This window comes from Anopheles nili, chromosome 3 (assembly GCF_943737925.1).
Source record: "Anopheles nili chromosome 3, idAnoNiliSN_F5_01, whole genome shotgun sequence".
In the NCBI taxonomy this organism is placed as follows: Eukaryota; Metazoa; Arthropoda; class Insecta; order Diptera; family Culicidae; genus Anopheles; species Anopheles nili.
In genome coordinates, this window is record NC_071292.1 from 60,884,585 (window position 1) to 60,911,732 (window position 27,148).

The following is a 27,148-nucleotide window of genomic DNA, read 5'->3' on the forward strand; positions in this document are numbered from 1 at the left end:
AATTTCCCATTTTTCCCATCGATCGACGGAAATTTGTTCACCCTTGGGACAACCCCGAAGCGGTTAGCCGAAGAACTTAATAAAACAATCTCGAATAATATATAGTATCCGACAACAGTAAGCAACTTATGTTGCTACGCGAGCGCAGAGCTATCTCTAGTATTCAAATCGCCAACGTGTCGTCGTTATCTAAATCAACCGCCTTGTTCCTCGATCACAACCAGGCATATTGAATCATCGCCTTCTACGAATTTAACTCTCCGGTGCAAAATAACAATTCCCAGAATGCCTTAACCCACCCGAGGCCCGGCTGCAACAACTCTTGAATGGCGCTAAATCTCCGCCTACTAGATTGTGTGTTACGGTTCATCCCACAGTGACTGCTTTTCCGCAACACCGGGGTGAAATTGCTTAGCAACCACTGCCTCCTTCGCGGTCAAGGTCGGGGAACGGTTCCCTCAACGCAACCCGTAGGTGGGTGTTTCTCACCCGACCATACCATGGATTCTGCATCACCCCCCCCAAAAAACAAAACCAGCGGGTGTTGCTGGGAAAGAATACACAGTGAATATAATAAGAAAATGTGTGTTGTGACTCACCGCACGCCAGATTCGCTTCGTCGGTGGCGATTTGATGAGCCATCCTTCGTGGTAGACTTCTTTATTCGTGGCCATCTGGTCGCCTCAGGTTTCGTTCTCTCGTTCCACTAGCACTCGCGGATTTCGTTTCGTTCGATGTTACTTTCGTAGTGAGACGGCGTTCAGGAATTCACGCAGCTTCTAAGGTCCTTCGTGCGGTCCTGTTGTACGCGACCGTGTCACTCTTTTACTGCTATTGCCAATAATGCGCATTTGTCAACGAAATTCGCTACTTTGCTTACTGCCCTGTGGTCGTTTTTTCGCTCTTCTGCTCGCCCTTCTAGACTCTTAAACTACGCGACCTAGCAACATCCGGTGTTGGGGTTTCGGAAGTCCGTTCTAATGGACCACCATCAGCGATCGATCGTTTCTCCGCTCCGTCTGCCGTCCGCAATCATTATTATGATTGCTTTATGCTCATGCTCATGGGTCTGAGTTATTCCTACCTAGTACCAAGTGCCTTCAACGTCTACGCCCATCATCGTTAATCGGGGGAACCGTGATTTGTGCTTGCGCGATGATCTCGTCCTATCTGCTAATCTTACTTCCGCCGTACGCGTCTGACACCGCACGCTGGTCGATTGATCTCGATTGTCCTTTTTGCTCCAAGATTACAAAGCGGGCCGTGATATGGTGCAACGCAATTCGCAAGACCTGTAACTAGTGCGCTGTTGATTCATGCATATATTATTTACAAATTGTCACCGTCAACAACATCAGCGCGGGTTCGCTTTTATCAATCGTTTATGTTCCCTCCCTAGCTTGTCGCATACGCAAAAGCACATACAAAGCAGTCACAAAGGCACAAAACGGCATAGATTCACGCTCCTCTCCGTGTGTGTGTGTGTCCTTTTTCCAGTGTCTCGCTCGTCGATCGATGCAGCTAATTCCCGCACTTGCCGAGCAGGATGAAACGCAATGGAAGCACTCTGATAAGCTCGGGGCCAACGCAAAACGATGCCCAAATGGAACCGCGTATTGTGTGTCACGACGGGTGAACTATGAAGGCACGAGTGGGGCGTCGGCAGCGCGTTGAGGGAACAAAACAGGAGGCAACTCGATAACGCGATAAAAAGCGGAATTATCTAGGCTGGATAATAATAACAAACTGAGCACTGGAGTTCTTGGAATCCGCATGGAAACAGTCACTAAACGCTACACGCCACAACGACGCAAGAACGATTTTTCTCCTTACCTACTGCGAACGATCGCGTATGGATGTTTTTTGTTCTGCTACCGAGATTTTTAACCGCACTCTGTCGCCTTGAATTACATTTCCACTTCGTTCTTCTTTTTCTTCTTCCGCGAGGTTGCGAAGCCGTGTGTTCGATCACGGAGAATCCGGTTTACCGTGCGCACTGTTTCACGAAACTCGCGGAAATCGATATCGATTACGTTACGTCGAAGCTGTTCACGATTAACGTTGCGCACTTCACTTTTAACCGAGCAGGAATTTTAGCTTCTACGTGCAAGCGCATCGGAATTCAACCATATTTTGACAACCATTTGGTAAACAGCATGCGTTACTAAGCGAGGTCGGACAATCGAGTGTGATTTGACAGCTCGATGGCAGCCGTATGACAGTCGTTTACATATGCTGTCAAAATTCCATTTCGACGATGAAAATATAACAGATATACTCTCATATGTTTCGCAATATATACAAATTATGTATATTATGTTTGGTATTCTCATTACCATATATTATGCAAAAGTATCTAAATATATTAGAAAAATTACAATTTTAGCTTCTGTAAATTCTTTAACTCACAGCATTGTTTTGATAAAAAGTATGAAAATAAGAAAGTTTCTAAAGGGAGAGGTTTTGACAATAAAGAATTTGTTTACATCTTACACAACCCCAGCATGAAAGTGTTCTTGTTTTTGGCTCAGATTCAAAAATCCTAAGAGGTGGTCCATTGTATCTTGGAATAATATGTTTGCCGGCAGAACAGTGACCTTTCACGTGGTTTAATTATAATTTAATTTCTATACAATGGCATTTGTACTAAGGTTCGCAAAAGCCGTGAGAAATAACTGGAAGAAATCGACATTCTTCGCTAGTGCACTTGCATACGGCGTGTCGTACTCAAATGAAAAATATGAGTAAGTTTCCGCTACTTATTGTGTTGAAACTTGTACCATTACTTAGCAAATTATTATTCGTAGAATCAAACAACTGATGCGACATTATTGCACTGAGGCGTCACGGTATGGAGATGTAAAGATCGGATTAAACCAAAGACCTCCAAAAGTACTGGTGCTGCTTAACCCGGCAGCGAATCGCAAATCATCGGAGGAAGATGTTAGTGCTAACCAAACCAATCCAGCAGTTCATTAAAGGTGTTTTTTTTTTCGTTTAGTTCCATGAGTATTGTGAGCCTATTCTGCACCTGGCCGGTTTTGAGGTGGATGTTGTGAAAACCGATTCCGAAGGACACGCGCGCCGGTACATAGAAGAGCTGAGTGCTCTTCCAGACGCTCTCGTCGTTGCTGGAGGAGATGGAACCCTATCGGAAGCAGTATCCGGTATGAAACGCCGTGCCGATGGTGCCCAATGTCCGATAGGAGTGCTACCACTCGGACGCACCAACACTCTGGCCACGAAATTATTCTCCACACAAGGTTCAAAAAATTGCGATCTTGAAAATGTGCGCACCATGGCTAACGCAGCGTATGCCGTGATTGCGGGAAAGAAGGAAAAGACAGATATCATGCGCATCGAGGTAATGCCGAGTGCAGTCGACGAAAAGCCCCCGGAGAAACCGGTATACGCCGTGGGTGCACTCCAGTGGGGTGCTTTCCGGGACATTCTTGCGCTGCGGGATAAATACTGGTACACGGCCTCGTTGCGGGACTATACCGCGTTCCTGTTCAATGCATTCGACAGTGCGCACACGTGGAACTGCAAGGCGAAGCTCTCCTACACAGAACCATGCACCGGTTGCAGCAACTGCTACAAGGACTTTGACGATCAATGGGCGGCGGCTAAAAAGCAGGAACAACAGCCGCGGCGATGGTGGTCTGTATTTGTGCCTCGGTCAAAGACAGCCCCGAAGATAGATTACTCGAAAATAGTCAACGAGAAATGTGCCGTTCGTCATGAGATGGAAGTAGATCCGTCGGAACTAGTGATCAAAACCGCCAATGTTCAGGTGGAGGAAAACGAGGGCGAGCAGATCGAAACATCATCAGAATCAGCAAAGTTGAGCGTACTCGTCGGTGAACAGGTTGACTCGAGCTTTGGTTTCATCGGAGGCAGCTGGGGTCGAGTGAGGAATCGCAAATTTGTGGAATGCCCCACGACGGACAGCATCGAGGTGCGTACGGTTGAGCTTCTACCAGAGCGGTTAAAGGTTGAAGATACGGACCCGGAAATTTATTACTCCATCGACAATGAAGCCTACGAAGTACGCCCCATCCGGATAACGCTCGTGCCGAAAGCGGTGGAAATATTTACCTTTTAGTTGCGCACGTGAAAATAAAAGGACAAAGGACGTTTATGCATTTTGTCGGTTTACATTCATCATAAATAGGGTGTAAATAGTTTAGTACGTTCACACAGCATATTCAGCACCAGCTACCCGTTCGTCCGTGATCCAGTTGATCAGCCAAACGCTACCCTCCTGATCGAACCACAGGATCGATATAAGTAGAGCATTGAACAGTCCGAGCACGATCCCCCCAATGACATCCAGAATGTGGTGACGATACAGAATTAGGCGTGAAATGCATAGCGATACGGTCCAGGCCAATAGTGGGGGCCAAAGCACGATCGTGACGGGATCAAGCACGATCAGAAACGTGGTGATGAAGACGCCCCGCGAAACGTGTCCCGAGGGAAAACTAAATTTGTCCGGTCCGAAGCAAAGCGGATCATCATTTATGGCTGGTCGACGTCGGCGAGTAGCCGCCTTTATTACCGCCACCATCACGATGTCCGTTAGCAGGCCGATGAATAAGTTTACTTGCATTTGATACCACTCGGGTTTGTCGATCATCCAACAAAATGCCAGCCATCCGGCTAGCCATGCGATCCCATGGCATGAATATTCTAGCACCTTGCAGTGCGTTCGCAGCGAACGAAATGGCACAAAGTTCAGCGTGAAGCTAACGAACTGTTTCGTCATCACAACATCCCATTCGAGCAACTTTTTCAACGCTGGTGGAATATTTCTTCCCTCTTCTAGACGGGTTTTCGAATCGACCTGCAACCGGTGAGAATTTGTTAGAGGTACAGCAAAGAAAAGCAAAAGTTGTGACGCTATTCACTTACACTTTCACCCATGTTGGCACGAATGAGTATTGATCTTTAAAAATAAATATCCTTCTAGCTGGTGACGATGCTGGTGTGACGTAGATTGCAATCCACCATGTACCAACGCTGTGAAAGCGAAACCCAAAAGCTTACTATGAATTATCGCATGCTCTCAGTAACTGGTTGTGTAGATAATTTGAACCGTGCACTTGATGATTCAATTACCTCGTATCAGCTGCACAAATCTTTCTTTGGTCTGGAAGAAAATAAACACAGCTGTGCGCAGCTGGTTCCTTTTGTAGATGTAAATTGTTTAGGCGCACGATTTTGACAGTTTCCCTTTGGAAACGAACATGCTTTCATTGTTATTGTTTATTTGTTATAGATTTACTCTCTTTTAAGACATAATTTATATTAGTTAACCATACGAATTCAGGTTGGAGAAATTTTTATTCTATTTTGATTTTCCTAGAAACACGATTCGTGGAAATTGAAAACAAATAATCTAAGCGCAACAGTATCCTTGGTGTTTACATTTGCAACCGGCATATAAACGTCAATTCATCTAAAACGTGCATACGGATGTGCTACAACTTATACGGAAATATTCAGTTTTATTCTATTTACCATCAACCAACTGAGTCACGTTGCTAAAAGTTTGTATTGTCGGTAATTCATAAAAATATATGCCTGCAATATAGTTAGATTTTCCCACTCGATCTTCTTCCACGACAGGCGCTGTGCTGCATGCGTGATCTTTCGCGAAGAAATCACAACGCGCACGATCGAATACCAGTGAACGATTCGTGACCACGAACACTGCTTCACAAAACCGTGTGAAAATTCGTTTTCCCAGTCGTTCTACGTATAAGCAACAGCTGCTCGAAGGAAAAACAGCCAGTTTTTCACGCGCAAGCGGAACGAAAGTGTCATTGTCCGGAGCTGTTCGCGGATTGTTATTGACCGGGCCACATCATTGCCGGATCGGCTAGCGTGTTCTTGTACTGTTATTATTGAAAGATTCGCAACCGGTGGAGGGGCAACAGTAGCCTTTCATTTATCATTGCAAGTGGTGTGTTAATCATTGGTCCGAGCAACAGAATGGATGATTCAATTGATGATGAGGTGATCTCCGGTGCTTCAACCATCACTGTCGAGTTCAGGTGAGCGTGCGTCACGGAAGAAATGTCGCTGTCGTCATCCAGCGTAGAACCGGTGTTGAATGTTACTATTCTTACCGCATTCGTACCGCTCGTGTTCGTCGACTGCAACAGGAACACGGTGGGCGATCACCAAAATCTTCCTCCGTTCGTTTCTGTCATTTTCTTCGCACCATGACCGACTTATGTTTCCTTTTTTATATTTTTCATTCCACAGTGGAGGAGCCGAAACGCTTTTCGGCGGTGTGAAAGAACATATCGTACCGTTGGATGGTTCGAAAATAGGTAAGTCTTATAGCCCTCCGAGATTGGAGTCAGCATAGCTTTCCTTTTCATGCGTAACATCATCGCTCCTTTTCACAGTATTACTCGAGGAAATGCTACGATGGCTTCGGGATCATTTGCTTACGGGTGACGTGAATTTGTTCCTCCAGGATAACACGGTACGACCCGGCATCCTCGTCATGATCAACGATACCGACTGGGATTTGATGGTGAGTAGACAACACGATCGATCTTTACTTACATCAGCTCCCGATTTAGCGGAAGCATAACCGAAAATCACATGCCGTAGTAGTGGACTGTCGCTTTATCCTGCTCTCGTTTCTGCTTCTTCTCGTTCACAGGGAGAAACCGAGTACATCCTTCAACCTGGTGACCATATTCTCTTCATTTCCACTCTCCATGGCGGATAAACAACGCAGCCAGGAATGTTAACTGTGATAAACTAATTCTACTACTACTAATACTATTACTAATACTGCAGATACTACTGCTGCTATTTCTACTCGCTACCTCCACTAAATAGAGCAGCGAGGACGTTAAGATCGGTTTTAGTGTTAAGATAAAAAGGCTCACTTTCCCACGTCCTCACGGGGTTGAAGTCGCCGTTAAGCCACGTTACGTGAAAAAAAAATCCGCTTTCTTATGGTTGCGTAGGCGAAGATCGAGGAAACAAAATTAATCCTAAAACCGCGCACCGCGAACGGTGCTGATAACAGGCCGACGTCGTGTCGATGTTGCGTTGACGGTAGCTCTATCAACGATGGCAGTCGCCAGAGGTCTCGAGTGCTCCGCCAGACGATCGCTACTCAGAGCGGTTTTCGGTTTATTTTTTTAACCCGCGGCTACGTGCGTGTATACTGCATCTTTAGCTAATTAATCGCAAGCGGAGTGATGTAAGCGAGGAGCAAAATTAACCCCATTTGATTTTTTAAAGCTAAGCAGACCTTACTTATACGCGCGGTACCTCGACCGCTGCCTACGATCAGGGTGTTTTTTATAACCGTTTTTGTTTATGATAATTATCGTACGAGGAAAAAGAGTTACGGAAAATATACCAATTTAAGCTGATTACTTCATCCGTGTTTCTGTGAGTACTAACGCGTTTTAATTCCCCCTTCGACCATTATTCCTCGTGCTGCAGTGGTTTTTTTTTGCGTAGGAGCGAACCGTAGGATTTGTAGTTGTTTCGGCGTGTCTTTCCCGGCATCTGTTTTCCATACATTATTCCCGCTCTGCTTAGTGGCCCGTAGGAAGTGTGCATGCGAACTTATTGGTGCTACATTGTCGAAAATTGGCGGCACCGTTTCCTTGCTGCGTCGTTGGTAACGCGAAGAAAAACGCCCTTGGATAGCTAGCGCGTGGGAAAACGAACGATCGTGACGTTTTTTTTTCCCGGCTCTCAATTTTCCTGTTGTTCTAGTTGTTTTGGAACATCATTCGTGCGGCAATTACATCCCGCGAACGTCACAGCGCCAACGCGGAACGACGATTAGAAGGGTGGTTCGATTTTTCTTCTCCACCGGTTCGACCGGTTCCGAGCGTTAAGTGTCTCTCACGGCGTGTAAACTATCGAAGAAAATTAGGTGCCGACGCCATCGACGGCCAACACCGGCAGCTCGTGTGCACCGTGAGGCGGTACACTAAAAATAAACCTTCCCTATCGCCGGAAAGGCACGGGAAGGTTTAGGCGTACGGGTACATTTTGGAGCGGGCGAGTGTGCGACTAGATTGCGTCGGGGTGACGCGAACGGGACGCCACAAATCCTGTCAACACTGGCAAACTGACATCGGATTGGGGCAGCCGGTGTGAAGGGTCAGGACAATACGTGTGTTACCGTCCGGAGTGGGGAGATTTGGGGCACGATTTATTTGCCAAACAAAACGTTAGACACACGCCCGTTGGTGTTGTTGTTTTGGAAGCGTGTTTCAAGGCAAGAAAAAGGGGGAAATACGAGGAAAAGATGGTTTATACGGGCCAAATGGATCTTGATCGCCGTAAACTATCGTCGTGCGCCTTGATGGATGGTATATTTATTACACAGCGAGGAAGACGGGAACGAAAATCAACTGCCAACTGTTCTGCCTAATTGGCTGCGCGGAAAAAGGGTTCTACGGATGATCTATTTTTGCCGGATGATTACCGGTAAAAGTAGCGTTAGGCGTCAAGCCACCCAAGCAGGACGAGGAAGATCGCGCAAAAATAGGATCCGTAAATAATGGGATGTCTCAATCGCGTCCTAGCGCGATCCGTGTGCCGTCTATTTATCAGGAAGGAGTATCAGTTGCTCAAACCGAATGCACAATGCAAATGCCACCGTGAGCGAACATGCGTTGGCGTGTTTCCGCACTAGGCGCGGTGTGATCCTGAACTATCGCCAAGATATCGACCGATCGGCTTTGATCCCGACGCGGTCAAACACGGGATCAAACGTTATGCCGGTGCGTGTGACTTTCTCACCGGAGATCAAACGCTTCCGCCGGGCGGTACTTTTCGAGCGGTACCGGTTTTACCTTTTCAAGTTCAATGAAATTACAAAACCTGTGGGGATTACACCGCACACACCCGCCAGCTACTTCCTCGTGGTATAACGCGCGCCGCTCGTGAACTAAGATAAACATTGACGTACGTGTGGGAGCCGCGTGAAAGGAAAGCGGCAGAAAACGGGTGCCCTGGGGTCGTCTCGTCGCGGGTGTGCGAGGATATTTTTAGAAACTTCAAATCTGCTACCACCGACCGAGACAGGGAAGCTCTCCGTTTCGGTGGTCACCGATCGAGCCTCTAGCCACTCGATCGGTCGATCAAGTAGGAGCTTCTGCAGTGATCGTGGCGTACTCTCTACCGCAGCTAGCTAGAGTCCGGTCTGGCGTGGTATAGCACGCACCAGAGCAGGGCCACGAAAGCGAAACGATGCGGTGGCACGATTTATTGCAGCGCGATAAATTCAAACAGACTGCACCCAAAAATAGCTGCACGATGCTTGGCATTGATTTGGATGCGACGGGGATGCGAACGGGGTTGGCCACAAAGTGCATGTGGCGGTACGAAATGTGCATCGTGCGGTTTGTTTTGCTAGGGTGGATGTTGATTTTGTTTGGCCAGTTGGAAAGAAAGAAAACGCCGCACGAAATACGTCCCCTCTCGGTGGAAATTCGTCTTCCAGCTTTTCAAATTCGGGCGTTTTCCTGCTGCTGATCGTTTGTGATGGGCATGGCATGTTGACAAATGGCGATCGTGTGATATAATTTGAGCAATAAACAACGCTTTTACTGTTTCGCGGAGGTGCTACTTAACGTGGTGCGGTCAGACACTGCAGCCTGAGACCCGGTTCAACTATTCGGCGGACATTCCTAGGATGTTTGATATGCGTGTTGCGTTCGCTACCATCCGGCATGCGGTGGCACATGCCAAAAACGACCCCTTTCCCTTGGCGAGAATTCGTCCTTTTGTGGTGCACTTTGTTGATCAAGGCGAATGGATGATGAGCACGTTGTTTCCACGCGTTCGCGTGTCACCCCGGAAGCCAACCAGGACAGCGTATTGACAGGTCCGTGTCCGGCACGAAGCGGATCTGGTCGCGCTTTACGCGTCCCGGTGAATGTCGGTCACTGACCATGATCAGCGGGGCTGACGGATGTGTGGTTGACGTGACGATGAATAAGTAGGTTGCCGGTGTTGCCGGACGCGCAACACGCGCCAAACGATTGGCTCAAGGTTGCAAATCCGTACACGCGGGATTTTCCCAGGGGGGTGTTTCCAAGGGGGGTGGTTTTATTTCGGTTTCACCATGTGGCTGGAGGGTGGAAGGAACAAACGTGAGATTCGCGCGGGCGTCGTGTGAAAACCACCAGCGACGGTTGCCCTTGAGCTGCCAAAGCCCCGACGGGAGCGATTGTTTGTTTCCTTTTCGGTTGGAAATGATGGCCGAAGGACGGCTTTTCACCCTCCGTTGCATTTCGCGGGTGTGGGTTGCATTCGTTTCACCCGTGAAACGCGCGTGTACTGGACGATTCGATCGCTGTTTTTGCAGTTACGTATCCACTCAACTGAAACTATGGAAGTTTTGAGACAATTTTTCGTTGCAAAACTACAGCAGATGGATGCACAAAGCATCGGTTAAATGAAAACCAATTTTGTTTGATTTTTGATCCAAAAACAGATCGTTCTGTAAGCCGTGCAATCGGCATGGATTCACGCGTTTGGCCACGAACGTGCAAATACGGCCAATTTCCTTAACGTAGCTGGGTGTGATTTATGGTCCGGTCCGCTGACACGTCCGTGGGCGGTGAATGTTTCTCTTAGCGAGCGTCATTTTCCACACTTCCTAAATGATCTCAAGCATTTTGCCGCTCCGTGGCGCAGAAGGGACCATTTTCCGTGTCTCCGTGAAGAAGATGTTCTTGTTTTCGAACGTAATGAGACGCTCTCGAACGTGCTTCATAAGTCCTTCTTTTTTGTTTTGCGCGCGAGACGATCTTCCAATTCATAACGTAAAGAGCACGAAGAGCAGCTGGGAAATCCCGCATGATCATTCTGCGTATGTTCAGTGTCGGTCGCATGTAAGACATCTTTTTTCTCCTTATTTTTAACTAAAATACTCCCAAAAAAAAAAACCAAACGCCCTCTCGGAAACCCCTGGCTTTGTTTGGGCCAATGTCTTCTTTTCCTTCCGTCAACGGATTCGATTTCGAAGTTGCTTTTTATGTTCCATTTTAAACGCGATCGCATCTCACCCAGTGCGCGATCGGCGATCGTTAATCGTGGGGCGTGTGAACTTGATCCTGCTTTTCACACGCCCGGCGTGTGTTATGACAGTGAAACTGACCGCACGGACGGGTCCGTTTGCTTCATTTGCTCGGTTGGTCGGTCCGCCCGGTGGCAAGAGCGTTTAAGATTGACAAACCACACCGAAGTGGATGGGTGCTCACGATTCCTCCGCGCGGGGCAAACAAACAAGCGCAATTTCGTGCGTACAAAGGCAGGCGCTTAGCCAGGTGTGGGTATTTTTAAACGGTGACGTTTACGTGCGATGGGAAACCACGGTCCCAGCAGAACGGAAGTCAACAGCCAAGATCGTTCGGGTCCGTTGACGCGCACGGGACAGTATGCAAGTCTCAACTGTCACCCTCGTTGATATAGTGCTTGGGCGTTTTGGTAAAATGGCGACAATCAACGTAGCCGGTCGGTGACAATGTGTCCGGTAGGGAGCCACCTCCGCATCTATTAACACCTGGGGTCAGTAGAGATGGGATTTTTGTTGTTGGGAAGGCGACCATTTCACACTCTCAGCTAGGATCGGGTGGCTTCGGCTATGGTTTGTACGTCATCGCCCGACCGAACGAGTTGGTCAATGATCTCGTTTCCTTCGTTTCCCATGACGGAGCATCCCGGCGGCCCGCGCGCGATCGCATTTTCCGGTGCACACGGTCGCCATCGAAAGGAGTAGCACATGTGTTTGTGCGCATGGCGCATGCAGACGTTCGGGAGGATAGTCGCTGTCGAGTGTATGACGGCCATGACAGTCGCCCATGATGATGGCGGCGGGTGCAGGTCACGGGATCGCCGCAAACAGTGAGGAAAAATTCGTCGGATCAGATCAGGCAGACTAGCAGACGACAGCGTTCGGTCGCCGTTAGGGATCTTCATGAGAAAGGTTGTTTTGGACGTTTACGTGGCACATGACATTAGAAAAATTATAAAAAATATTATGTTGCCGGTGGATGTTGAATAGGGTTCGATAGCCGAAGCGTTAGCGTGCGGCACAAACACATGACGTTATCTTATCGGGCTCAAAACTCGACTGAACCTCCTTCGTATGTAAAAGTACGCAAGTGAAGAGCGAATTTTAGTCAAGACAGGCTTTACCAGGCATACACCGCTTATGTAACCATTTATTAAGACTTTTGAAACATGGACAGAGAGTGCAGCTATTGAACATATGAACAAGATATATAACATATAAGAATTGGATAACCGCCATCGAAGGCTAGACGGCTCCTTCTAGCGTAAGAGTCGTTTTATCGACTAGTACCTCGTAGCGTTCGAATGCAATCTCCCAGCCACCAAATGGTATGTATAGGCAAGAGTTACTCGGATGAATCTTGCCTGGCGTCAGGGAATTTAAGTGTCGTTTTCGCCCAATGTAGAGCACCTCGCCGTCTGAAGTTCGTCCACCACAGATAGCGTTCGGGGGTACCCTACCAAATTCACTCACCACCCACTCAAAGTTGTTGCCGCACAGAACTTCTAATGAGCGCTTTCCATATTCTATGCCATTGTAGCAGACACTAGCTATGTTACGGTGTGGTACGATTTTCCCGGGAATCTGATCACTTTCGTGGAACGCTCGTCCGATGTAAATAGGTGAATCATCAATGTCGTACCCTGCCAGAAAGGCATCGGTAGGGAAAATGTCGTTTAGCATCCAATGCTGCCAACGCACTGCAAACAACAAACATCATACCAGTTAGAGTGGAAGTTTGAAAGAATCGGTTTGCCATTTTACACTATCCACTGAGAATTTCGAAAGAATGAATTTTCTTACACATGTTACTACGAGGATAGAAAAATTCCTGTTCAGCCGAAAGGTCAGTCGTGCTCCGCTCCGAATCGACCGCTTCCTTAATAGGAACTGATAAACTACCCTAATGGTTGGAACGTTAAATTGGAACTGATGAGCTCCACTCCACGATAGTATCGAAATCGTTTCTCGTCTGAGCCAAGCCTCCCCCCCCGCCCATCCCCTGTACACAGGACTGACTATCCAGCTACTAGTAATTTCAAGTCATGTAAGCCTTGGCTAATCATACCAAGGTAGGGCTTGACCGTACACCACTTTTCGAGCCAATCAAGAAGGAGAAGAAGAAACTCCACTGATATCAACGTAGTAAAATTCCAGGAAAACGTCTGAATGTTAGGACATTTCGTTGCTAATTCTATGTTGGAACCAATGTGCAGGCCGGTATCACCAGCTAACGTTCTCGAATTTTACGTAAACTTTTACAGAGTGTTTGACTCTGTACTAGCAAGAGATTATCTGTTTATATAACGGTGAATTACAGCAGTTTGATTACGATTAGGTCATATCTGTTTCTTCGAAACGGATACTGGTGGAAATGATAGTGGCTACAATCTATGAACAGCTCGCCCCAAAAATTTATTACATACGCTTCAACCGACATCTAACCATTCACTTCTATGGAGATCAAATATTAGTATTTATTCTACTGTGCGTCGTGTGCAAGTACGAACAAAGTGACTCTAGATCCGTATTTGTTGCATTTTGTGGTAGTGAATATCAGTGTGACTCAACAGCTCCTCGTTATTTGCCCGTACCGACATGGGTAAGGACAGGTCTGCTACTTTTCGTGGTGAAATGCGGAAAGTGCAAATCCGATCGCCGTTTTCTCCAATAGTACGGAACGTCGTTTAATCGGGTTGGATTTTGTCTTGCAGTGCGCTGGCAATATCGGAAGATAACCGATTGGTTCCCCAGCGACGCCGTTTTGGCGGGTCACGATATCGATAAATCACCGATCTACATCGGCAAGGCTAACCATGAGAGTGATCAGATTCCGGGAAAGATCATACCGAGTCGGGGTATAGCGAGCGTTTGTTACTACGGGAAAGAGCACAATAAGGACTCGTTCGAGGTGCTGTGTGGCAGCAATGTTGCTTGGATATCTGCTGAATTTGGCAGGGTACCACCGAACGCTGTTCCTGGTGGTTACACTTCCAGTGGCGAGATACTCTACATTGGCCGGACGAAATACTTGGGCAGTATAACGCCGGGCAAGATCCACCGCAGCCATAGATGTTTGTACATTCCGTTCAATGGACGTGAAGAAAAGTTCGACCGTTACGAGGTGCTGATCGAGATATAATCAACAATTCTTATCATCAGTAAATGTAGAAGGTGAACAAATTGGTTATCTGGTAATGCTTCCAGTACGGTTAAATTCATATCAATTAGCTAGCGTTCAGCATTGCGCTCGCATTCTATTACGAATTAAAACAGCACCATGCATTTTCTTTTTCATTAGGGAGACTTATAATTTCGTGATACAATTTCGTTATATTTAAACTCAATACTAGGATATTCCACGAAATGCATGTTTGGTCAACATATTTTGAAAGATTTAATATAATAAAAAATATTTCAAAAAATCTTGTTGAAGTAAGGTTTAAATCACTTTTCTTTTTCGTTTTAAAAGTGGTTTCACTGCACAGCGTATTGTAACTGTTATTTCATCGCAATCATAGATATGAAACAATGTCAGATTGATAATTTGTTCCGTTGTACCACAAGCGTTGATACCCGCAGGCCATCGACCTCCCAAAAATACCTTTGGTTGTAATCAAAGAAAGATGAGTTCACACGTTTGTGGACAGGAAAAGGCGTGAAGCAATAGGTACGCATACAAATGAAAGAGAAATTAAAAGCAGAATTCGGATACAGATCATTTGAACAGAAACACCTACAGTAAAGGAGAAAAGCAGGATAGCAACCCTGCGCAATTAACCTTCAATTGAACCCTTTCCAGGATACCTTTTATGTCCATTACTGTGGAAAACATGCAACCCGCTGATACATTTGTTCATCTACATCAACTCACTTGCTGTTTTGCAATGTAATTGAATCATTCCACATTCTGTGCTTCCTCCCGACTGGTTACAACTGCCAAATAGTTTTGCTTTACGTTAACATGTACTTAAAAATTCCGCAATAAACTTCCGGAACCGCCACTTGGGGTGTTCCCCGAAAGGGTAATTGAATGTCAAAGTTGTTTCACTTCCCTATGCCTATAACGGGGCAAGTTGAGAGCAATAAATGCTCCATCGACGGTTGTGGTCTCACAGGAAGAGTCCTTTCTTTTCGGGGTTAGCTGAGAGCGGTTAACGTGCTGGTATTTCATTGGACGTCCATCTGCATCTAAGGCGTTTAAACAGCGAACCGTTACAGTGTATTGTCGTGATGAGTTACAACAGTGCGGTGCGTTTTTTTAAACTTCTCCAGTAAAGTCTTCCGCTGTAACACCACCAGTTTCGCGTTGGTAAATTAAATTTCCTACTTTTCTGACGAAAACTGGTGTGGTCCATTCATCGTTCAACAGTCACCCGGTGCGGTTACTCTCTCTCTCTCTCTCTCTCTCTCTGTGTGGATAATCTGACAGTTTGCGGGTACGACTAAGTCAGCCTTGCCGTTGCCATGACGAACCGTAGCGCTGCCGAAGAAAATGGCACTACGAGCACGAAATGTATGATGATTGATGCGCGACGAATCGGAGATTCGCAGTTCCAGCGGCGTGGCCATTCGCGCGTACCCGTTTGTAACCGGTGGTGGCCGTCCCATCCACCGTAAACGACAAACTTCGTGTCTCTATTAAACCGTCGTCGCCAGCCTCGTCGTCCTCGTGGTCGCCGTAGCCGTCGACGGCATTACCGTTGGACCGATTGTTGCTGGTGGTAATTAAAAGTTTTTAGTTTAAATTTTACGACACCATCCGAAAATTGTTCCACTTTTCGCTAAATGGTTTGGACATCGCATCCTGAACCGGAGTAGAGGCGCGCTGGCTGGCTTCCTTCGTCGGCAAGAACCAACGACCAGCCGTGTGCCGTAGTACCGGCCGGGAATTGGGCCGAAGCGACAAACGTGTCGGACTCCGTGTCGGTGATGCAATTGGTTGCTTCCTCGGTTTCGACTCGTTCTGCTCTCTTCTTCCCTGGGTAGTTGTTTTCGGGCGTTTCGGGCGGACCTGGTCATGCGACAATGTTGGGAAATTAATTAATTTTCCTCCCAAAACGGGTCTTTCTCGTTGCCTCAGACATCTCTCGTCGCATTGTGGGTACTATGCATTCACCGAATTCCAAATTCAAGCCCCACAGCACCCGGAGGTGTCTTGGAAACCGACCGTTGAAGGGAAGCGCTCATTTGACACCGCGTTTCAACCGCGTTAAGCAGTTCGCGCCCGAAAGAATGCGTGCAAATTCGTTCGAACTCGATCGGCTTCAGTACAAACCAAGCGACGACCAAAACGTACGATTTCTTGGTGGAGTAAATTCACCGCCAAGCTAATGAAGTGTGCTTCGCAAACGGCAGGGTCTTGCTTTCTTTCGCTGCACATTATTTAACGCTCCGGAGATTCTTTACACGTTTGGGGATAGTTTTGAGTGAAAACTTTAATACGATTGACATCTCCGCCTGAACATGCCACGGCGCGATCATTTACTTTCGGCCCAAAAGCGGCAAGAGTAGAGCCGATTTGGTTCTAAAATTAGCCCAAAACCATCCTGGCTCGGCATGGGCCACCAAATCCCGGGCTCGAAAGCTTCAAATGCCGATGGCGAACCCTTGTCAGAAAGTTTTATTTTCCAGCTGCACTGGCGTGGCCGAAAAGGGCCAGTTGCGTGGCATGAACGGGGGATGGTGATAGTAAAATTGTCTGCTTCCAACAGCCGGTCGAAATGTTCGGTACATTGGGCATAATTGTGCAATCGATGGTGGGAAGCTTTCGCTCCTCTGGGTTATGTAAATGGAAATGGTCGTTTATTGGAGCGACGAATCTTCTTAGGTGTGTCTTCGCATTTTGTCAGTATCCGAATTCGTTCCCACGATCTTACTCGTAGGCGTTTAAAAAGTGCTCCGTTATATAAACTATTCGACGACATTATGGAAAAATTTTGCCGGCATCCATTCGTAGAAGCTTTCAGGAGAGGTTGTGCTTTTATTGCACCATGTGTGCTATCCGATATTGGGACACATTGGGTTTAAACCGGAACCGTTCTGGGTTTGGAACCGGTCGGCTTATTAACACGTTTATGAAGCATGCGAGTGGCCACGGTCCATTTGACGGAGGGGATTGTTGCTGTCTGCTGCCTGATTCAATTCGATCCCATTTAATAAACAATTTAATTGCGCTCATTTCAGAAAGGTTTATGTGATGTGTTGCTGGTTGGACTGCATTTTTTTTTCTTCTCCACACTAGTCCATTCGTTCGGCCGCTGGAGGCCGTTGGAAAATTGCCCAGACAACGATCGAGGTCGGGCGGTGGCAGTTGAATGGAAATTAAACGTCCATTTTGTTCGTCCGAGTGGGCAGTTCATGGGCTTGTGTCGGTCGGTTCTGGGACGGTCTGCTGGTGGATTAAGCGGCGTGGGGGGCAATCTCATCCTTGCGCCCGTGGCACATTGTACACGTGCTTGCAATAAGGCCCCGGTTGCGGCTGTGTTCGAGAAGGACGCGAACGGAATGGAGCGCAATGGGGGCGCAAAACTAATAATGATAATACGACGAGCAACGCGCCAATTGACGGGTTGAACGGTAGAGGCTCTCGGGGAAACTGCCGGGGCACGTGAACGGCCGTGGAAATTGAGAGGAAAATACCGAGCAATTGAAAACATAAGGCCAAAGAAAGAAAGCAACAACAACAAAAATCGAAAATCCCACTGCAGATCGAAATGTTTGATTTGGCGTGTGATCTGCTTCGAAATGCGTCAGATTCGATGCATTGCAGGATTGTTTACCCTTCGTGTCACTGAACTCAGGAAGGGGTTTTTAAATGTCAGTTTTTTATGCCATGCATCCGTGTTTTATAAAACATAAAACATGCTCAAAATTTATGACATAATGAGGTCCAAAAATTGAGCCTTCAGCTGAAGAAGGAAAAACCTTTCAAGTCTGCAACCGATCCTCATAACGGTTGCGTTTCTTTTGCGTTCGCTTCGCACATTTCGTAAAATGATCCGAAACCGGGAGTCGTAATCAAATATCAATTTAGATGATTAATTTCCACACGCCGAGAGCCAGGGTGAGAAAAGAATATAAAAGATAAAATACTGACCACCCGCTGGGGAACTAGAAGCACTCTCAACCGGTACCAGGTTCGGTACCAGGGTCAATGCATTAAAAATATGTTTCCCCGACGCCGGCTAGACAAACAACACGCTGTGATGCGATGCCGCGCGTCATTTGTGCACAACACGGGCCATCGCCCCATGCACTTTTGAACTCGGGTGCGTCACGGTGGGCCCAATCTTGGCCCATTGCTGGTGGTGGGTACCCTGTTTGTTTTTTGCTCCTTAAAACATTTTTGAACACCTTCCAACACCGGCGGATTCAGGTGAAATTTTGTCACTAACGATTTTTGTCCAATCGATTTTTTTTGCGTTTTCCTGTTTCGTTTGGTGCCATTTTGATGGAACCAGCGTGACCATTAGATTTTACGCCCGTCGTCGTTTGCGCCACCGGCATATTATGCATGCATTCTGCGAGCAAACACACGGCAAAGACAAATAATGATGCGATTTTTATGATGATTGAACAGCTAGTAGAGGAAAAAAACGAGCCAGAATCTTTTGAGAAATGATCCGTGTGACATTTTCGTAGCAAACAAGTCGCGGTGGACCAACCTTTTTTATGCTGAAGTTAGATTTCATTTCAAATTGCTAACACAGTTTTTTTAATAAAACGGTAACGATATTTTGCTCTAAATATATTTGAGGCTGGATGTCAAAAAAAATTACATAAATTTAAACGAAATGAAACCTAAACCAATAAGGAACAATTTGCGATTCACATAAATAGCAAAAACAAACGTTGTTTTCTGTTATTGGAACCGTAACAGCACACAATTTAGTATGATTGAAATGAATAAAAAAACTCATTACCACTCCGAAAAAAACTTTACGCAAAAAAACAACATGAAAGGAATCGGAACAGTTTTTGATTAGTCATACGATTGCACGGTCCCAATGCCATACCGATGATTAGTTCATGCGCATTAATTTGTATCAGCTGTCGATGGTTTTCCCTAGCCACCGAACAACCCCCAGCCCAATTACTGATCTCCCCGCCCGAAGGATTAATAATATTGTGATGAAAAATCACCCCACCATTTGCGAATAAAGTTTACGCGGGCGTGAGCACGATCGTTTGAACTGAGCGAGTGCCTGCGGCGCTCGGTATGACGATCCTCTGGGTGGAGCATTTCGCTTAGCCAAACACCTCGGTTGTGGAAAATCAGATTTACAGATAATCGCACCGCTCACCTCGAACGCCACAGTGCCACTGTGTGTCTGGTCTGGTCGCGAGACACTTTTCCGGATTCCAGAGCCCGATTGCAATTTCCCAGCACGGCGTCCGGGAAATCATAACCACCGCTTCGGCATCAACCTGATGCCAGGTGAGGGTGGCGTGAGACCTCACGGATCGAAACTCGTGACGGAGACCAGGATCGAGGACGAAATCGGGCCGGGGGCAGGGAACAGATTGCTCAAAATTAAATGGAATGAAGTCAGATTTCCCCGAGGATTGCGATTTAGATAATTAGTACCTTGGCAGATCGGGTGGCACTGGCCCTACGCTCCGGCGGGGTGGATGCTTTATCAGGATTAAAACGATCCACCCGATCCGGTGCGCCACCGTCGCACGCAAATGCTTTCGAGAGACAGATTTAATCGAATTTTATTCACAATCTATTCGGGAAAAGGCCAAACTTTCACCGGTCTCGCCGCTCGAGCCGTGCATTGCATCGACGGCTGCAGCAAATGGAGAAATATGAGCCAGGAGCAACTTCCCGCGGGTGGGTGCATCCTTTCCGGAGGCTGACGCCGACGGTGGCAGCCGTGAGCCAAGCTGGAAAATGTCATTTATCAACAAGTTTGTCTGGTGCGCCTGCTGGGGTCGACCACTTCGAGCCGACGGCAGGCTTTTCTTGTGGACTCTGGGGGTGCCAATGGCAATTTGCAGCCCTTGCAGCTTGAGATGTACGCTGGATGCGCTTTTCGTGCAAGCATTAGTGGTGTAGTGGTGGCTTGAGAGCGGCCTCGGGCAGGAAAAATGTGCTTCCATTTTCACCTGTCGGAATGAGTTTCGTTCGCGCATGGAAAAATAAATAGAACGAATGCTCAACGAAAAGGGACCGTACACAGTGGGATTGGTGGAATGTGCTACTTTGGTGATTGCTTATACGTAAGTGAGTAAGCCAAAAATGCGGCTTTTAAATCAAAAACTCTGTAGCTAATGCTACACAATTTAATATTGTTAGGTTTTCGCACATATTTAGTGCAATATTGCATTCTTCAGGTGTTTCTTATGTTAAATGTGTTTCACACGATCATGGCTTGCTTTGTTTCCTTACTTCTGTCAAGCTTTCGCCGCGGGTGTCTTGGATGGCAAAAAGATCTGATGGAAAATGATGGCACTCTGTCGATCCCACTGTTCTCAAGGATAGAGCATCCTTCTGGGATTTGTTTCCCTTAGCTCACTCCGCCTAGCCCACGCTCTTCGCGAGTGTTGTGACAAATCCTCCTGGATGCCATCACCTGGTGTGTCGTGGCGCGAACGTGCCGACCGTCAACGGCACCCGGCGAAGAAGTACAACTTTTTCGCTCGTCTTTCAAATATGCAGCTGCGTGTTTTATACTTTGCTTGCGTTTTTCTGCACCCTGTCGGCAAATGGCCTCTTGCTTCTCTTTGCTTTCTCCAGCTCTTAATTTCGTGCAGCATCGAAGAGACCCCATCGCTGGGGGAAGGAACTGTCGCTATAAACAAGTTGCGAGTTAAACTTTGACTTCCCCTTGTTCGCTGACGCTGTCAACGGTTCGGTGCTGGGCAAAGGCTCGCGTTTCGTGCGATTTCTTTGTGCGCCAGGTGACAAGGGCAAGGTGGGCAAGCGTGTTTTCATCCGCTCTCCGCTCATCCACTGCTTCTGCGGCACCGGTTTGAGGTTATGAAAGCAAACATAACCAATTAATGAAGCTGTGAAACGTGATACGATTGCAATCTCGCCGCCACCCTGGGAAAGCGCCCGATGGAGGCTGCCTTAGCAACCGCCCTGGTGACGGGAGGTGGGCACATTAGCAACCGAGCTCACACGTGGGCGTTTCGGTTTTCGTGGGTGGTGATGATGAGGATGGTGCGCGAGCGAAGATGGAGGCGCCTGGTGGTTCAGGTGAGCGAAAAAACGGCGGCTCACGTTATTTCCAACGAACACGTCACGTGACTGTTGGCTTATTGGTGCACTGAAGAGGTGGCTGAAACGATGCCGGAGCAGGTTGGTGAAACATTTCCGGCAACAACAAAAACCAACCAACGAGTGGCGAGATTTGACCGGAAGGAAGTATATGCGGTGTAGATTCGCAATGAGCGAAGCGGAAGAAACGAAACCGGACCAGGTTCGAAGTTTGAGTGAAAATATTACACTATTGTAATGGGATGTATCGAGTGGAACAGGAAAAGGGGTTGGAAGTTGTAACCTCAAGTAATAAAAATGGATTCGCATTAATCCATCTCAATGAAGTTTTGATAAATTAATCTCCTCAAAAGAACTATGTTTCTTTCCTTTTTTTCATTAGATTAAAAACGATTTCATTGAGAAAGGAATTGAAGGGTTAAAGAGCGCAATGTATGAAATTTTCGACAAACAATTATTTAATTTTCGTGCGTTTTTTCCTGTTAACAGAGTCATGAAGTCAGATAAACGAACGACGTGACTACCGCTAAAGTGTAAAAGAGACTATACTTCAGAATGTTTAATGTGTATTTAAATGGTTAAATTCTTCTCTTTAAAATAGTCCGTTAACATGGATGAAGTCCTTATCGTTTAGCTTAATAGGTTTCGGATTGTGCGCGCGTGGAAAAGAGTTTTCCAAATAACAGCAACCATGCCTTCCACCGTCCTCACAGTTGCGCCAGGCGCTGGCTAAAAGTTAAATACTGCTGACTTGTCGCGAAACATGCCACCTCACTTCCTTCAAGATGTGCCGTCGTATCCATGATTCTTTTTCCTGCCTCGCGACTAATAACTGACGATGGAGCGCCCGAAAGAAGGGTGAAAAAAAAATGGTAAAAAAAGCTGCACACAGAAGGTAATGCGGGTTGCATACCGCCCAGGCGCGGTCAGACGAAAACGGGTGAAATAGCGACGTTGGCGAGATTTTCCGATTGTTATGCCGCTACGTGCCCGGAATGCCTCCTGCGCTGGGTGCTCTTTGCCTTGCAAACACGTTCCCAGCCACGATAGCCACTCGCCTTACCCAGGAAAACGGTTTTGTTGGAAGGAGTGCGGGTGTCCTGAGCCATTTCCGCATTCCTCTCGGCACCTACAGGGGTCTCGGCCCGGAAGTGGCAGGTTGTTGGCAGGGACGCTGCACGAAAATGGAAACGTGAAGGCTGGCAAGCAAGTAAGATGGTAGAGGAAACTGGCCGCAACCGTCCACGCGACGAGATGATCGTGAAACGCCGCAGCGGCAAAGTTTTCGCCCCGGCCTTTATTTATATTCGTCTTCGGTTGCAGCGCAAAAGTCAAAAGTTTCGATTTATTGTTTTGATTGTTTGGTCGCTCCCGGGTCGCCCTACGTTCGGGGGGATCACCCTCATCTCCCATGCGCCCTCAGGTCAGGTGTACCTGGTCCCCAACCGGTCCAGCAGGACATACTTTTGCATACAGCCTGGCTAGGGCGTTTTTCGGACCGATTTCTTTCGTAATGCAGCGGTACTGCAGGACTCTCGTCGACAGTTAAACGCCTCTTTTTCACTACACCCTCGGCACTGGACACCGGCCCTGATCAATCCGTAGCCTTTTGGGATCAATTCGTCAATTTGACGTTTTTACTCTAGTCAAAGCTGCGGGGGTTGCCTGTGTTTCGTTTTTTTTTCACCGATGCCCCTGGGAAATATATTCATTGCATGTTTTACGCTGTACGGATTTCGATAGGAGGTGGAAAACCCAGTTTTGTTTCGCCTGCAATCACCGGAGGTGTTGAATAAAATCGTCTCGATCGATTTTCGCTGTCATAAAGCTGTTTCAAATCCCTTTTTTTCTGTCGCCCGTGGCTGCCATTTTTAAAGGGTGTTTTGGTGTGCATCCGGGTTTATAAAAGCGCACCAAACGAGCTTTAAAAGTAGTTGACCCACTCGAGGCATGTGTCCAAACAGCGTAATGATTGGTTTTAATAAAATATAAGCCTTCGTAGGGGTTTGTTTGCGTTTGTGCTTCATGCGGCAAATTTGTTTGCAATTCACGACACTGAGCACTACAAATATCCATTGAGTTCTCGTTGGCCGGTTTTTTTTGCGATCTTAACACGACCGCTCAAATTGGTAAACATGACCATCGGTACATTTCATCACCTGTCACGGTTGGTGCTCATCAGTAGAGAAAATGTTCAATTTTTGTAAAAAAATATTAAAAACGAAACCCACGCTCCTAAACGCTTCGACAGTGTAGTTTCATCGCATTGCAGAATAAAATTCACCCCATCATGTCTTTTAGAGCAGAAGAAGAGAGAGAGAGAGAGAGAGGATGAATGAGAGAGAGAGAGAGAGAGAGAGAGAGAGAAAAAACAATGCCATACCGAAAACAATGGCAATGAGTCAACAAATCAGTTTGGAAGTGTTTCCTGATAACATAAAATGTTCAGAAGAAAAAAAACCACTACTCATTGCGGGATTTATTTTCTTGCTTCTCTCGTTGTCGTTCATTCCCCAAACAAAGGGGAGCTGTCGAAGATAGAAAGAGAAAGAGAGAAAGAGATGCAGATAACATTGGGGGGGAGGGGGGGGTGGGGGTAACGCCAAAAAAAGAAGAAAAAGCGAATGCAATTCTGCTCACTTGTGCAGAGTACTTTGGGGGAAAATTGACACCCAATGAGCAACCTGACAGGGCGTGTGCTGAAAAATGTGGGGGCGTGTGCCGCTTGCAAAAACAACCCCGGTGTCCGGTTGTTGGAGCACACGGCAAGGAGGAAAATGCTCGCAATGGGGGGGGGGAGAATATTTCGCATTATTTCTTGATGTGCCAGCGTCCATCGGTGGGCACGACGTGGAAAGGCCACCGCACAAACAACGGCACGGTGGGAGGTTAATTCTCGTTCGTACGACGGGCGGGGAGGGAAGGGCAAAGGTGGCTATCATCGAATTGGAAAATAAATTGCTGAAATCTAACAATAACAAACCCCCCCCCCCCACCCCTACGGTTGTCTGTCCACCGTTTTGTTTGCATGTCGCTCCCGCGCCAGGACGCCATTTATCGGCATGCATCCGGGGCGGACCCTTTCCCGGGGAGAAGGGTGTGTGTGTGTGTGTGTGTGATTGGATGATTTTATTTCGTTTTATTTGCCACCCCTTCGCCTACTCTCCCTACCTCCCCACGGCTCCACATCGTACTGGAGGCTCGTGTCGTTCGATGCGTTGCTGAAGATGCATGTTTGCTGCCGCCCGAGCATCGAACCGGTGGCATTGCGATATCGGATCGAGAAGCGCCTTTCCCGGTGAGAAGGGGGCAGAAAAAAGAAACGAAAAGCCAACCGACCGGTCGAGGAAGCACACGTCCACCATTCCGTTCGGTAAGTGCGGCAAGCGAGTTGTGTCGCCTCGTTTCGGTGCCAAAACCCGGAACGATACGGATCCCGGAACCCACGACGCGGCGGATCGTGAGGTAAAAACAGCATTCTCTCCCACCCGGGGCCGGGTCAATGACCCTCCTCCCTCGGATGGCCTCGATCCCAGGTTGCACCACGACCTCAGGCTGATGCACTTTCCCGTCCTGTCACACACCGCCCCCGAGTGAAATCGAGCAGAATAAAATATGAAATTTATTAAGTGATTTGATTGAATAACAATGGCACCGGTGATAGCGGCGGAAGTGCCAAGCCGCGGTTGGGCGAAGGTGGAAATGATAATGCTCCACCCAGGGGCTCCGATGGACAGGCCAAATGAAGTGCCCACGGTTGCCAGATTATCTCGAAAGCGAGCGGTGCGTTGTTTATTCCTCGCCTGGTTCAAACGTTCAAACTGGCAAGCATCTTGATCGCGATATGTTCTGCATTGCTTGTGGTGTCTCGTGGTGTTTTTTTTTGTTGCTTCTCCACTGCCGTGTCCTTCTCGCGCTCTAGTGGCAATTTTAAATATTTCGCCCATTCCCCGGGCTTTTTTTGTGTGTATTTTTCCAACGATAACGAAGCAGAATGGAAGAATGCATATTTACCGAATCGTTCGCGCCAATCGAGCGGTCCGAATGGGGCAGTGTGGATTGTTTTTCGAATTTCGACGTGACCTGAACCCATCACTTGCTCGGTGAGACAGCGGACAGGGCGCACGGATCGGTGGTTTGTTGGCGTCCCCCCTTTTTTTGGGGCCCGTTGATTCGATGGAGCGCAAAATAAAACAAAGCAAAAATGCATGAACCGTGGGTCCTATTCGAGCGGGATGGATATTTTATACGAGGACGATGGCTGTCTGGCAAACTGGATGGGAGGTCGGAATAACCAACAATGGAAAGGAGAAACAAAAACACACGCACATACACATCCATACACCCACCATGTACGCCAGTCATTGCTGTCGATCGGTTGGGGATTGTTGGTGCCCAAATGAGCAGCTACGGTAGGCATGGCAGGATGCGGTGAGATGGAATGCATGAACCCAAAAATAAATATGGAGGTTGACGAGTCGGGAAAAATTGGAACGATTTTCCATTCTCGTTAAGGCTCACGAGGGCTTCCACGTGGGGCTTCTCAAACTCTTTGGTTTGATGTCAGGTTTCAAGCTCACCAAACGTACGACTTATATCTAGGGACGGCCATGCCGTATTGAGATTTGTAAGGCATTTCCTCCCAACAACAGCGCTGAGCCTTATCCCGGGCTGACTCGGTGAAACGCGCGACTGCAAGCACTCAATTGGTGGGGTGAATTATGGCCACCCAAGCGTTCCACGGAAGGTGCGTTTTCATCATCCCGATCGTGGTATTGTAGCAATTTTGTTTGTGTCCGTTATTAAACTACCCTCGAGCTGCTTAACGTTGATATTATGCATAGGAAAGGTTGGCACTTTTGTTTTTATTTGGACGTCCCGCCATCAATGAATAGACGTTTGGCGCTGAAGAATTCATAAGAATTCGACGTGCGATGCGACGTGTATAATAACGCTGAAAATGAAACAAAAAAAAATGTCACGTCATTAAATTATGGATAAAATTGCTGGTTATTTGCCAGTGGGGTTTTTGCCGGGGTGTACAAAAAAAACTGAAAAAGCTCACTCCGCATCCAGGCAAAGGGTGCGCAATTGCGGTCGGTTGCCATTTTGTTAAAGCACATCTCGCCCCCCCCCCCCCAATCAGCCCCCCTTCAACTGACCCGCAATCAAGCGGTCGCTCCAGCAACGGTAGCTTATCATTGACGTCCCGCTGGAACCGGGTTAAACTCATCCGCTTGATTAACGCTATTGTTGCACCCTCGCTGCAATGGATGGTCGGTGCAGCACGATTCCGCTGATTTTATTGCCCCGACTCGAGCCTCGACGGGGTGTCTGACGTGGCCGGTGGGGGAGAGGGAAGGGGTTCGTTGGCTTGTCGCGTCCCGAATGGTCACCTAATTTGATCATAATCACCAATTGAATCGCAAGCACCTCGCCGGGATCGGCACATTTGATATGCGGCGACCTGTCGGTCGAAGCCAGGGTTGATTAAGGGGCCGCATCGTATGAAAATGAGCGAACTCGCGTCGCAGCCGACCGGTCAATGATTCTGGTTGCTTGACATCGTTTTCATCCCCCCCTCGGCATGGTAATTTTCCCATATAAAGAGAGAACGAGAGGGAGAGATAATTCGATAGAGAAAGAGAGAGAGAGAGAGAGAGAGAGAGAGAGAGAGCGAAAAAAGCTCCTTTCTAACTCACAAACATGAAAAACATCCCGCTCGAATGCACGCATCGAAGGAGGCTGGCGCCCGAGTGCAACGTGGCGCTTTAATTGACAACAACCATAACCTCAATTTGTTTGTCAAATTAAAACATTAGCCAGCTTTTTGCAGC

The 27,148-nt window shown here is 47.5% G+C and overlaps 4 protein-coding genes across 4 annotated transcripts; 3 read left to right on the forward strand and 1 right to left on the reverse strand.

The window, feature by feature from the left end:
- The first annotated feature begins 2,634 nt into the window (after positions 1–2,634).
- LOC128725175 (acylglycerol kinase, mitochondrial) lies at positions 2,635–4,130 on the forward strand. The gene is made up of 3 exons (XM_053818898.1): positions 2,635–2,744; positions 2,808–2,943; positions 3,002–4,130. The coding sequence occupies exons 1-3, from the start codon at positions 2,635–2,637 to the stop codon at positions 4,103–4,105; spliced, it is 1,350 nt and encodes a 449-aa protein (XP_053674873.1). The 3' UTR covers positions 4,106–4,130.
- A 65-nt stretch (positions 4,131–4,195) lies between these two features.
- Positions 4,196–4,961, reverse strand: LOC128725742 (polyisoprenoid diphosphate/phosphate phosphohydrolase PLPP6). The gene is made up of 2 exons (XM_053819508.1): positions 4,915–4,961; positions 4,196–4,846 (listed from the first exon to the last, which is right to left on the reverse strand). The coding sequence occupies exons 1-2, from the start codon at positions 4,924–4,926 to the stop codon at positions 4,196–4,198; spliced, it is 663 nt and encodes a 220-aa protein (XP_053675483.1). The 5' UTR covers positions 4,927–4,961.
- A 919-nt stretch (positions 4,962–5,880) lies between these two features.
- LOC128723403 (ubiquitin-related modifier 1 homolog) lies at positions 5,881–7,412 on the forward strand. Its single transcript, XM_053817137.1, has 4 exons — positions 5,881–6,059; positions 6,274–6,341; positions 6,420–6,550; positions 6,683–7,412. Exons 1-4 carry the CDS (start codon positions 5,998–6,000, stop codon positions 6,749–6,751), a joined length of 330 nt encoding a protein of 109 aa, XP_053673112.1. The 5' UTR covers positions 5,881–5,997; the 3' UTR covers positions 6,752–7,412.
- Positions 7,413–13,678: 6,266 nt separating this feature from the next.
- LOC128724755 (natterin-4-like) lies at positions 13,679–14,222 on the forward strand. Its single transcript, XM_053818476.1, has 2 exons — positions 13,679–13,682; positions 13,795–14,222. The coding sequence occupies exons 1-2, from the start codon at positions 13,679–13,681 to the stop codon at positions 14,220–14,222; spliced, it is 432 nt and encodes a 143-aa protein (XP_053674451.1).
- Positions 14,223–27,148: the final 12,926 nt, after the last annotated feature.